At 52.0% G+C, this 12,512-nt stretch overlaps 2 protein-coding genes across 8 annotated transcripts in view; one reads left to right on the top strand and one right to left on the bottom strand.

Annotated features, from left to right (window-relative positions):
* Positions 1-2,858, bottom strand: part of ATP6V1E2 (ATPase H+ transporting V1 subunit E2) — an 82,135-nt gene extending 79,277 nt beyond the window's left edge. For 5 of the 7 annotated variants that reach the window (XR_016038598.1, XR_016038599.1, XR_008682379.2 and 2 more), the window contains exons 1-2: positions 2,732-2,857; positions 1,783-1,874 (exon numbers count right to left, since the gene is read on the bottom strand). The gene's annotated coding sequence lies outside the window, so the exon portion shown is untranslated. Of the gene's footprint in view, positions 1-1,782; positions 1,875-2,731 lie in introns of all 7 variants that reach the window. The other 2 variants (XM_088841504.1, XM_055399137.2) reach the window with 2 other exon arrangements.
* A 276-nt stretch (positions 2,859-3,134) lies between these two features.
* RHOQ (ras homolog family member Q) overlaps positions 3,135-12,512 on the top strand; it is a 39,878-nt gene continuing 30,500 nt past the window's right edge. Inside the window, exons 1-2 of the mRNA XM_055399139.2 lie at positions 3,135-3,489; positions 4,050-4,108. Coding sequence (XP_055255114.1) covers positions 3,348-3,489; positions 4,050-4,108 — 201 coding nt within the window. The 5' untranslated portion in view covers positions 3,135-3,347. The remainder of the gene's footprint in view (positions 3,490-4,049; positions 4,109-12,512) is intronic.

Raw genomic sequence — 12,512 nt, 5'->3', positions numbered from 1 at the left:
CGTGGCATCCAGAGGCCCATGGCCTGGTGGTATCACACAGTTCTCAATTAAATACAAATCAGTTCTTTCACACCACTAATCCTGCATTCTGTCCACCCTACATGGCTCACCATTCCCAAGACGTGTGCTGTTCCTTCTTTGTGTCTTTCCCAGGCATTCTTATCTTATTTTACTCCTATTAAACCCCAGGCCAATGACACCCTTCTGCACACCCAGAGCTAGGTACTAACAGCCTCCCTGCACTTCCTAAAGACTGTTCTTCATCCCCTACCACAGCACTGAACACATTATATAGTACTTATCTGTTGAGATCTGTTTGGTCCTTCTAGCTAACCTATCAGTGTGCTGACCTGGGCATCTGGGATAATACTCCCCTCTGCCTCCTACTCCATATACAACTGGTGGAATCAACCCAGAGCTCGAAGTACTCCTGGCAGTCTGTTTTGGCTTTTCTATGGGCCAAAGGGATGAGGTCACCATCATCAATTAAGTCATCATTGCATGATTCATCTGACATCAGTTCCCCACTTGGAATGTCCTGATATTCCCAGAACTTCTCCCAAAGGATCCAGAACCTGGAGACCCTTCCATCTGTCAAGGTTCTGGAGCTAATCATCCAGCTCCCTGGATCCCCAGTAAATATCTGCCCTTCTGAAAAGCAGCAAAAGAACTGAGAGGCTGGAGTCTTGAATGGAGGAAACCTCCATCCTCCCAGTCCTGGAACAGACCTCATTATCCCTCATAAAAGCCTTCCCCATGTCTCTAGCAACTGGCCCAAAGCCTTTACCAGGATCTTTCAGAGCACATTGTGAAGAGCTCTAGAGTTGTCAAAGGTGAGCTTTGATCACACCCTATGGACAAGCTCACGTTTATAGGTAAGAAACCTGAGGCCCCGAGAAGAGGGGTGGCATGCTCGAGGTCACACTGCCAACTACTGTCAGTCAGTTCAGTCGCTCAATCGTGTCTGACTCATTGCAATCCCATGGACTGCAGCATGCCAGGCTTCCCTGTTCATCACCAACTCCCGGAGCTTACTCAGACTCATGTCCATTGAGTCCAATCATCCATCCTCTGCTATCCCCTTCTCCTCCTGCCTTTGTCTTTCTCAGCATCAGGGTCTTCTCCAATGAGTCAATTCTTCGCACCAGGTGGCCAAAGTATTAGAGTTTCAGCTTCAGCATCAGTCGTTCCAATGAATATTCAGGATTGATTTCCTTTAGGATTGACTACTGTCAGAGTTGGAACCAAATGTCCTCTCTCGGCTGAGAGTATGCAGTAGCTCCTTAACCTCTCTCAACAGACTCCTTTCAGAATTCTAGTCCCAGCAAATGCTGCCTGAAGAAGTGGTCCTGCAGGCAAAGGAGGCAAGTCCTCCTTTCTTCCCCTCTCGAAGGAAGTGGCAGAGACTGGCCTTGAACCGAGATCTGACTTCAAGACACTGAACTGCCTTCCTTAACCAGGCATTCAGTACATATAAAGTGTCTTTCAGATTGACTGCATGATCTAAAGTAGCTGGCAATGTACGTACTCACACTCAAACACGATGCAGGGGGTCTGGTGAGACATCCAGTGGGACTCCACAAGAAACTTCTGAAAAGCCAGGATGTCTTTCAGGACAATGGAAATCAGATTTGGGATTTGAGAGTTGAGGCCTCGGAAGCATGGCATGAGTACATAACTAACTGAGCATTTCCCACGGTGTGTACCCAGAACCTGAATGCTGGAAAGAGGTGAAGACCTTTGGGATAACCACTTCACCTGTCTGCGTCTCAATTTGCTTACCTACACTCTGAGAGAGATCTCAGAGATCTCAGGGAGACCGTATGGTTGACCTCTGCGGTGCCCCTCAACACAGCGTTTTATGATCCTGTGAACTGATGACAGGAAGAGATTTATCTCGCGTCAGCAAGGGGAGGGAGGGTGTGGTGTCAACGTGGAGTGTATCATCCCCGCCTCCCCTCTCCTCCGAGGCCTAAACTTAGAAGCAGCACTTTTGGCCAGTGAACAGATGGGTGTTTCCAAGCTTCGTCCAGGCGGGAGGGTAGGGGTTGTCGCCTGGCTCACTGGCCACGTCTTTGAGCTCTGGGGTGTATCACTCCTCAGGGATCCCAGCCTAACACCTTCGAGGGATACTGGGACTGTAAAGGGGCCTCAGAGAATGTCGCCTCTAGGGGGAGCACAGGTACACCCGCAGCATCCAGAGTCGCCCAGTCTACCTTTTCTGGCTAGTTGTGGGGGGTGGGGGGTGGGGAGTGCGTCAGTGGTTCAAGATGCTGTAACTCCCTTAGTCACCAGTTTCATAGCAAATGATTCAAACTCTGATGTGGACAGCATGGGTTGGGTTGGTGGAGGGGAAGGAGTGGAAACCAAGCCTCAATTCAGGAGTTCCTACTTTCCAGCTCAGGACTACCGCCACCCCTCCCCCGTCACCCCCGTGCGATTTTTTTTTCTCCCAAACTCTCTGGGCCTTTCTTCCTTCCCGATTTCTCGTTCTATTGTGCATTTAGAGGCTAATAGAATGGATCCTGCCTTCCGGGTGGAGTTTAAATATATATGAATAATTTTGCACGACTATTGCGTCATCATAAAAGTCGTCGTGGCCCCCCAAGAGGGCTCCACGTCTTCTCCCAGCTTCGGGGCCTTGGGACGCTTCTGGGCGCTGCGGGCACTTTCGCGAGGAGCCCTCGGCTCCGCCCGAGCGCGGGTCTCTCGCCCCCTCCCCCAGTCTCACCTTCCTCCCCGCTACGCGGCTCCTCGGCTCCTCCTCCACGCCCCCTCCCCGCAGCCCCCGCGCGGAGCCAAGCTAGGGTGAGCCGGCAGGGCAGAGCGGCGGCTGCGGGCGGGGCGCGGGGCTCCGGAGCCGGCGGGCGGGGGCGCGAGGCTGGCCGCCCGCAGTCGGGGGAGGCGCCTGGGCCCGCCCTCCTCCGGGGCCCAGCGGGGAGGGGGCCCCGGCCCGGCGCGGGGCGGGGTGAGCCGCCTGGCCCCTCCCCTCCGCTGCCCTCCCCAAAGTTGCCGTCTCCCCCGGGGCCGGCCAGTCTTATGATCCAGTGGATCCTCCTGGGGAGGCCGGGCCGGGGAGAGGGCGCGGGCGCCGAACGGCGGGGGCAGCGGGCGGGCGCGGCGACCGGGGCCCGGGCGGGGATCCGGGCAGCGAGCGAGGCGGCGGCAGCGCCCCGGGCCCGTCGCCCCCTCCCCTTGGGCGGGGGGAGCCGCTGCATGGGGCCGGGGGGTCGGCCCTGCTGCGCTGAGCGGCGGCGGCGGCGGACCCCCCAGGCGGGCTGGGGCTAAGACCGGGGCCGGGGCGGGGGCTCCGGGGGGACCATGCCCGGAGGCCGGCCGGCCGCAGCATGGCTCACGGGCCCGGCGCGCTGATGCTCAAGTGCGTGGTGGTCGGTGACGGGGCGGTGGGCAAGACGTGCCTACTCATGAGCTATGCCAACGACGCCTTCCCGGAGGAGTACGTGCCCACCGTCTTCGACCACTACGCAGGTAAGCTTCGGAAGTGCTGACTAAGGGGCAGCTCCCCAGGCCGGGAACTTTGGAGCAACTTTGGATGAGCCCCCTCGCCGCCTCCCCTGCGTGCGCTCCCCGCCCCTCCCCCGCCGCGCCCTCCACTGGGCGCCCGGCCCCACCCCCGGGCTATCCCTCGGGCAGCCCCCTTGCCAGTTGGACCCACCCCTCTTCCCACCCCGCCCCCGCAATCCTTGTGCCCAGTCCCGCGTCCCGCGTCCCGGCGCCCGGCACTTCCCAACCCCCTCGGTGCTCCGGGCCGACCTCCTTGACCTTCCTACAGTCGCCTTCCCAACAGTCTCAAACCCCGAGGGGGAAACGTGGCTACGGGACTTGGGAGAAGGGAGTGGGCAGCTGGGGCCACTTCATCCCAGCCTCACCCCCAGTTCACTGTGAGCCTAGGGAAAGGGGTGGCATCTCCCTGGGAGCTCCCGCCTGCGAGCGCTGGTTTGGGACGGGAGGGTCCTGGTGGGAAACAGAATTGCCCCAGAGTCTAGGTAATTGAGCTTCTCTCCCCGCCCCCACTTCTGCCCTTGCAGTTAGCGTCACCGTGGGGGGCAAGCAGTACCTCCTGGGACTCTATGACACAGCGGGACAGGTGAGTGCCTCGGCCCTGGCCAACACCCCCTTCCCTTTCCCCAATTTAGGGTGATCGCGAAGAGCCTTTAGAAACAGAGGTGTCTAAGAGCGAGGGTGTGTCTGCGAGGGTCCCTCTGGATCAAGTATTTCTTTGAGTCAGCACATTGGGAAAAAGATTAAACCTCAGCAACAAAGGCAGACCAGCCCACCCCATGTGAACCCCTGGGCTGAAAGTTTTTGCCTGTGTGTGCCTTCTGTGTGGTGCCTAGTGTGTGGGTCCCAACTCCTGTTGCAAAGTGGCAGCAGCCAATCCTGAAGCGCCCTTATTTTTAGTTGCAGATGACCAGGTCTCCCCTCACAGCCTTTGTCTGGTCCCTCATTGGTGAGTGGTCTGCCTGCCCGAGGAGCCTGATTGGTGGGAAATGGCATCATCTAATATGATGGGAAGGCATTTGGTCCTGGTTATGTTTATTACAACATCATTGCACTCTGGGACTCAAGTCCCTGGAAACGTAATTTGTGGTGTTACCGAGGACCACAGGGAAAAAAAGAAAAGAAACAACAACCATCAAGCCACTCCCTGGGGCAGAGAGAGGAAGGAAGGGTTAGGAGTTCAGCCTGAACCTTGGAGGAAGAGCTTTTGTTGTTGTTCCCTAGGAAGGCCAGGTGACTTTGTCTGGGTTTTCTTTGAGATCACTGTGCAGAAAGAAAACGCACCCTCCTCCTGTCAGCCTCTAACCATTATTGGCAAATTAAAGGTGGCTTCTGAAGGGTTGAAGTCTCCTTTCTGACTCTGTCCCAGCTCCACCCTTTTCCCAAACCCACTTTTGCTGTGGGCCTAAGATGTGTGATGAAGTTTTGCAAAATCCAGCCCTGTGATTAGACCTGAAAATTCAGATGGAAGTTTCTACATGTCATCCTGACTTGAGTTCTTGAGGACATGTGGGCAGTTGAGGGCCTTAGAGAGTGTCTGTAGGGAGTGTCCAACAGTGCAGTTTCCTTATGCGTAAGATGGGGTGTAAAAAATTCAGACCATTCACCTGGGCATATATTATATGCTAGATGCTTAGCGTTGAGTCTGGCACATACTTGATAGGTCAATAAAGAGGAGGTTCTCTTTGTAACTCATCTATATCTGGGTTTCAGAATTGTAGTATCAGGTTAGATTCTGGAAAATGTCTTCTCGGGGGGCACCTCAGTGTGACCTCTGGTTTCTGTACTGTGAAGTTAGAGGAGCCTCTGAGAGACACTGTTTGAATAGACTCTACAGAGTAGTCTCAAAAGAGAGACTGCTGGCGAGAGAGGTGCCTAAGGCCACCCCCTCTCACCAAACTGACCCAGGTCAGTATAACCGGTTCATTTTAATTTATTTATTTATTTTTTTGATGTGAACGATTTTTAAAGTCTTTATTGAATTTGTTACAGTATTGCTCTGTTTTATATTTTGGTTTTTTGCCCAGAGGCATATGGGGTCTTAGCTCCTGATCAGAGATAGAACCTGTACTCCCTGCATTGGAAGGCAAAATCTTAACCTCTGGACCACCAGGGAAGTCCCAGTATAACCAGTTCTTAGCTTTCCAGGGCCACTTTTCATTACCTGCCTTGTAGCTACTCCTTCTATCATGGATGGCAAGAGGCAGAACCCATTCAGTCAAATAAGACCGATGTTTAAGCAGCACAGTTGGTAAACAACAGGTTGAAATTATTGGTTGAAAGGAGAGAGAGGTTTTTAAGAATCGTCTCTAATTTTAACTTCTCTCACTAGTGTCTCTTCCCTTTTCTTTGTTACTTGTCACCATGACCATTTTTTGACCATGAGCCCTGTTCAACAGGACGTGTATATGTCAGAGCTGTTCTGTGCACATTCAGATCTGACTAATATTTGCTGACTTTCTTCTATTGTACATATCAGGCCAGGGTCATCCACATGCAAATATTATATCATCTTTTCCACTAAACAACCTCGTGAGATAGGTGATCCACTATCTTTGCAGATGAGGAAAGGGGCTCAAAGAAGCTAGGTCGCTGATCTAAGGTCACGCAGCTACTGAAGGGTATTGCTAGGGTTAGGACATGGGTCTGAATCTGCCCTGGTTAGAGGTGGTTATATACACAGGAAGCCATGGGAGGTGCTGAGATACCACCTGGGTTGATTGGGTTGCTTGTATGTCTGTAGACATGGTCCCTGGAATCTTCACAGCCATTCTCTGTGTGGGGGTTTTATGCCAGTCCTGCAGAGGAAAGAACCCAGGTCCAAAGAGTCAGTTGCTCTTTCCAGTGGAGATTGTAAGCTGTATACCTAGTGGGATCAACCTGTTAGTGATTAAAGTTTACTCTTTTCACCCAGTGGTGGATCACCTATTCTGTTGACCAAGAGGTGGACTAGGCCCCTTTGGTGTTTCTCCCAGTGTCTAAGACTTTTCTTAGCAATAATTCATCTTTCATTATCCAAGTGTTTATTACTCATAAGCAATCTTAGCAACATAATCCTCAACAAAATTAAATGAGTGCCCACTTTGTACCTGTGTGTGTCTGTGCTCAATCTCTTCAGTCATATCCGACTCTTTGCAGCTCTATGGTACCTAACCCTGTACTAAGCACCTGGGGGCTACAAAGAATAAATTTAAGATAGGGATCTCCCATGGCCAATGACAGCATAGGTGAAAGTGTTTGAATTAGATGCCATGTGTTATATAGGAGGTACTTGTGTTATACTTGGGCATTAAGGCCTCATGCCTTTATGAATCGATATCAGATTAATCTTACAATAATAATAGTGATCAAGAAAGATATATACATATATAGAGAAATTTTAAAGTCTAATGGGCACCAGAAAAAAGCCCATAGGCTTTGGAACCAAATTAGCTTGGGCCGGGATCTCTGCTTGGCTGAACTGTTCTTGTGATTCTTACCACATTATTAACCTTCTTTGTGATCGAGTAAAAATGTAGATAATTAAAATCTGCACTGCAGTGTTGTAGGCCAAATTAAATTGTTTAATGTGTAGAAAAGCAGCTGCCACTCTTCTTCATTCATAGTAGTAGATGTGCAATAAATATTTGGAGAAATCACTGTGCTCCTCTGTGGGCAGTTCTGTGGGGTGAAGGGGTAGCAGGTGGAAGAGGGCAGTTTTTTTTATATTTGGAGTTAATAGAAATTCCACTAGGATGCCAGATCCTAGAGCCTTTTGAGTGGAGCCATGGTGCCAACTTTGTACTTCAGAATTCCCACAGTCCCCAAAACTACCCATGGACACAGTTGAATGCTCCCTTCTCTAAATGCCCTGTTGTGTCAGATGGTTTTCCTTTCTCAATCAGAACCTACATCCCCAATGATAGAACGCTTAGCAAAATGAAGAGTTCAGTGTAGAATCTGAGAACCAAGTGGGATATGTAGGTTTCAGTTTATGCTACTTTGGGAGGTAGGTTGGGGTGGGGAAGGAACTCAGCACTTTCAGATGTTCACTTGTGGGTACTTCCCTGGTGGTTCAGTGGTTTGGATTCTGCACTTCCAATGCAGGGGGGACAGGTATGATCCCTGGTTTGAGGAACTAAGATCCTACCTGAGCCAGAAAAAAATATAAAAAGTTTTAAAAAATAAAGTACAGTGTTCACTTGTGTACTTGGGTGCTCTCTGTGTTTGAGTCATAGCAACAGCACCTTCCTCGGGTTGGCTGGGACTTCTAGTCTGGGCAGCTACTCTTGGGTTCCCTCTTAAAAATAATTATTAATTTTTATTTTTTAGCTGCCCTGTTTGGCATGTGGGATCTTGGTTCTCCAACCAGGGATCGAACCTGAGCCCTCTGCATTGGCAGCATGGAGTCCTAACCACTGGACCACCAGGGAATCCCATTGGGTCCTCTCTTTGACCCCAGTCGAGTTCAAAGCCATGTAACAATGGTCCAATTTATGTATTTAAGCACATGTTAGAACAATTCAAGAGGTGGCTGTAACAGATGACCTCTTGCCTTCCAGAGCAGGCAGTTTCCCCCTTCACCTCTGCTGCTGGTGGAGAGAGAGAATGTGAGTGTGATGGGCAGTGTTAGTCCGGTCATGCGCTCTGCCTGGGCACATCCCTCAACACCACCAGCATTAGGCCAAAGGGAAGCCCCCCTCTCTTGGCCAAGACCCTGGGTGGCCCAGGCCCAATATTTTACTGCCAGGCTTTTCAGAGTGGAAGTTGAGGACACTCCCTCCTTCTCCCCGGGGCCTGCTGGAGGGTCTGGCTTCCGGCCTGGGCCTCTGCAGTGCTTCTCCTTTCTTGCCCAGCTTTCAGGACTCTGAGGTTGGCTCTGCAGCCCCTCTGTCTGCTCACAGAGGGGCTAGAGGGTGAGATTTTCCCCTCCTGCCTCTGTACAGGGAGCTTGGGGGAAGTAGAAAGGGCTCTGGCAGATGAGCCAGTGGGAGCTGCCTGGCAAGCTGCTCTCCAGCACCCGGCTGATCTCTTAATCCTTGGCAGGGAGGCAGAACTTGATACCTTGAAGAGGGAAGGACAGACGCCCAGTTTATCCCAGGTCCCGGAATACCCGCACTCAAGAGGGTGTATGTTGGGCCTGGGTTTGGGTTCCCGAGAGTTCCAGATTTAGTCACTGCCTCAGTGTGTACACATCCATATGTGTGTGCTTTGGGGTGTACTGTGGCTATATGTGTTAACTTGAATACACACAAGTTCAAGGATGCATACAGGAGAGCTATAAATACCTTAGCTCAGGTGTCCCCGGGGGTTGGTTCAGGGACAGGCAAGCTCTGTTTCTTACTTGTCGTAGCCCAGCAGCTGTGGCTCCCTTGCAAGCCCTCTGGGTGCCCAGGAAAGCACTTCCCTTCCAGAAGGGAATCTCCAGGGCCAGCAGCCTGGGAATGCCCCGCCTTCTGGAATGCCCCGCCTTCTGGAATGCCCCGCCTTCAGTGTTTCCTTGGGCAGCACCCAAGGGCCCAGGATCACGGGAAGCGGGAGGGGAAAGCCCAGGGAATTGCCACTCATGGAACACCTCCTGCCTTCAGGCCAGCATCCTCACAGAACCTTTCGAGGTGGACTCTTCCCTGTTGAGGGAGTGGGCTTGTGAAAACCAGACCCAGAGAAAGGTTTTCCTTAGTTTGGAGGGGTCTGCGGGGAACATCAGTGGGACTCAGGAAGTGCCTACTCACGTCACCAGGCCTCCAGGTCCCTGTACCCCCTCACTCATCCTGAGGGGCCCAGGGAGCAGAGTTTGAGAGGAGCTCCAGTGTTCCTTTCAGACATCAGCTGCAACAGGTGAGATGCTGGCACCGAGCACCCTGGTTTCCCTTAGTAACCTACTGTAGATTTGTCATCTCTGCATTTTGCTAACCTTTTTAGAAGCTATTTATATCTCTAGCCTGCACTGCATCATAGGGAATGCTGGTTTCCTTCTCCGTCTGGGGAAGGTGGATGACCTTTTTTGGCTCCAAAGCCTTTGCAGTGGCCAAAGGTCCTGTGTCCCCCGTCTTGGGACTCTGATATGGGTTTGGGATGTGGTCGTCTGATCCATCTGGTTTTACTTCTGTCAGATTCTCTTGAAGTTTGGTGACATTTACGCTCTGGGAACCAAAGCTTCGCAGCAGGTGTATCAGAAATGGTGTTACAGGTGTGCCCAGATACCATCCGCTCAGCTCCGGCGGGGCGGGGCAGTGTGCAGCCTCCAGGGAGCTGAGCAGATGCGGTCCTTTCTGTGTGTGCCAGGATGTGAAAAAGGTGGGAAGCACTGCTTTAAAGTTCATGGGTCAGAGACCTTATGGGGAGCTGGGTGTTTGCGGTTTTGTTGCGGAATTTGGGGTTTCAAGAGATGAGCCCTAATGGTATTAAAACAACACAAAACAGAGCCACTCTCCATGGGGCTATCAGTTTCTAGCAATGACACATGTGTTGGCAGCAGCTGGTACTACTGAGCAGCCTCAGATACAGAATAGCAATGTACAAGGAGGAGGAAAGAGAGGCTGTCACAAAGAAACTAAGCCCAAGACCACCCATGTCTTTAAAATTTGTGCGCCTCAGCTGAATTTCTTTTCAGCCAGAGGGCTTGGTTTTGCCCTAATTTGGCGTGCCTGGGTCAAGGAGCAGCTTTCCTTGCCCTCAGCAGTTTGCTGTTCCTCTTTTAGTTTCTGGCAGACAGCTGCTCTGCACGAGGAAGCGAGGGGAGACCCAGCCCGGGAGGCTGCGCACGGTGGCAGGCTGGCCATGGCAGGCTGGCCGTGGCAAGCCATCCAAGCCCTTCCCCGGGTCTCCCAGCCCTCCTGAGTTCAGTCCTTCCAGATCCGCTGCCTGCAGGTCTGGCTCCCTTCCCTCTAAGCTCTGTGAGGACAGGCAACTGTATTTCTTTTTCTCCACCATGTTTCCAGCTCGTAGCCCAGTGTCTGGTGCATGGTAAGCCTGCAATGAATATTCCTTAAATTGAGTTGATTCCCATTTGGCTGTCAACCCATTTCTGCTAAAAGGTTAACCAAAGACTAGGGTTATTGCTCTTAAATAGAGCTTCTGGCACACCCCCTTTCTTGGGAAAAAAAAGCTTTGTAAATTTAGCAGGAGTCTCTTTAAGTTTCAAAGGAGTGATAGGCATGTAGGTAAGCAGCAGGCCAACAGTGTCATCCCCTCTTTCAGACCCTGGGGCCTTTAGTATCACCTGTGGGTCCGTCCCCCAATGCCGTCTCAAGCATCTTTCCTGAGGCATCTCAGTCTCAAATCCCCTGAGGAGGAGGCAGCTTGGCAGTAAATGTATGGGTATTAGATTGTCTGGAACATCTTTGAATCCTGCTTCTTCTCTCTCTGTGAGAGCATCAGAAAGCCCAACTTCTTCCCTCCCTATAAAGTGGGGAGATAATGGCCACCTTGCAGGGTTCCATCAGGGTTAGAGATGGTCCCAATTGGCCTGGCACTCAGCCTGTGATGATGGTCCAGGCCAGCTTTGGGGGTTTCAACCCAGTTCAGTTCAGCTGGTGTTGATTTGGGGCCGGGTCTGTGTGCCAGTCTCCTGGGGGAGGAGAAAGGGGGGATCAGATGGCATAAAGGTCCACCTATGCAATAGGGAACACTCCACGTGTGAAACCGAGTGCCACATGGTCCCAACTGAGAGGCGGTGGTCCCGACGAGCTTTTGGAAGTTGTTGGCTTGCAGGAAGTGGTAGAAGGTGGCACAGTAGGCTGGTTACAATGGTGGGCCCCCGCACTGGATTGCCAGGATCCACTTCTAAACAAGAATCTTGACCTCTCAAAACCTGTTTCCTTATCTGTAAAATGGGGATTATTAAATCAACTCAAAGCTTTCCAGCTCCCAAGGAAGGGATTTTTCTCAGCCTCAAGGCAGCTGGGTGGGGCCTCAGATGGACAGCCCTGGGCTCAGGTTGCCCCTTCCAGCTCAGTCACTTACCCCAGGGCCCCTCTACCCCACCCACTGTGTGCTGAACACATATCTCTTTTCTCTCCCGGGGAGTGAAAGCTTGAGAAGCAACGGACTGAATGAGATTGCACAGGCAGAGGTGCGTGGAGAACTGATATTCTGGGTAGAGCGGAAGAGCATGGGGAGTGCAGGCGTGGGGTGTCCCACTTGTGTCTTTCTGGGGCACCCCAGATCCCTGCCGTCAGTGTCAACATGTGGAGTAGGGATGAGTACTAAATCATGGAGTTTTTCACCTGGTACGTGACAGCTTAGCAATTAGAGAGATCTTAATCTGGTGCTGCGATGCTTGTTGATTTTAATAGAAAGAGCAGAACACGGGGGAAGGGGCTGCTGTTTCATTTCAAGTGACTGAGTAGAGGCCCAGCCACCTCTTGTCCCCATCCCCACACAAGCCAGCCCTTTCCAGACTGAGGGTCGGACTCTGGGCTTCAAGAATGACACCCTCGTCCTTGAATGGTATTCTTACAGGGTCCAAAGCAGGTTTTGTGTCACGCCTCCATGAGGCCTGTCACCTGCTCTGTGAGTAAAGAAAGCCAGTTGCCATTGTCTCCTGTGCAGGTTCAGGGAAGTTAAGTAACTTGTTCACACCGCAACAGCTGATAAAAGGCAAAATGAAGGTTGCAGGCCAGACTGCCCAAGTCCAGGGCCTGGGCTCTTTCTGTTAAATCGCTCACATGAATCAGCTCGATGGTGTTATATGTCTCCTTTACATCATGGACACTCCATCACTATTTCATTTAACAGTGTATCCAGGCCTGTTGCTTTTCTGGATGGAAGAGTGGGTGGGATGGTATCTATAGTTGGGACACCAGGGGCTGCTGCTGAAATGGCCCTTAAAGAGACCCCCACCGCATCCCCACCCTGGGAGATTAAGGGCATTTTGTCCATGTGTTCATTAACTTCCATTCTTGCTGATAAAGAGGCCGTCCCCTGCGTGGTACCGGAGGCTGCACTGCCGGTGAGGCTGTGGAAGAAGCTTCGTGCTGGTGCCTGTATCGCCTCTTCCCAGGAAGGAG

The sequence above is a fragment of the Moschus berezovskii genome, chromosome 11, assembly GCF_049115385.1.
Source record: "Moschus berezovskii isolate FMDL1 chromosome 11, NW_MosBer_1.0, whole genome shotgun sequence".
NCBI lineage: Eukaryota > Metazoa > Chordata > Mammalia > Artiodactyla > Moschidae > Moschus > Moschus berezovskii.
This window is presented reverse-complemented; position numbering and strand designations above follow the sequence as displayed.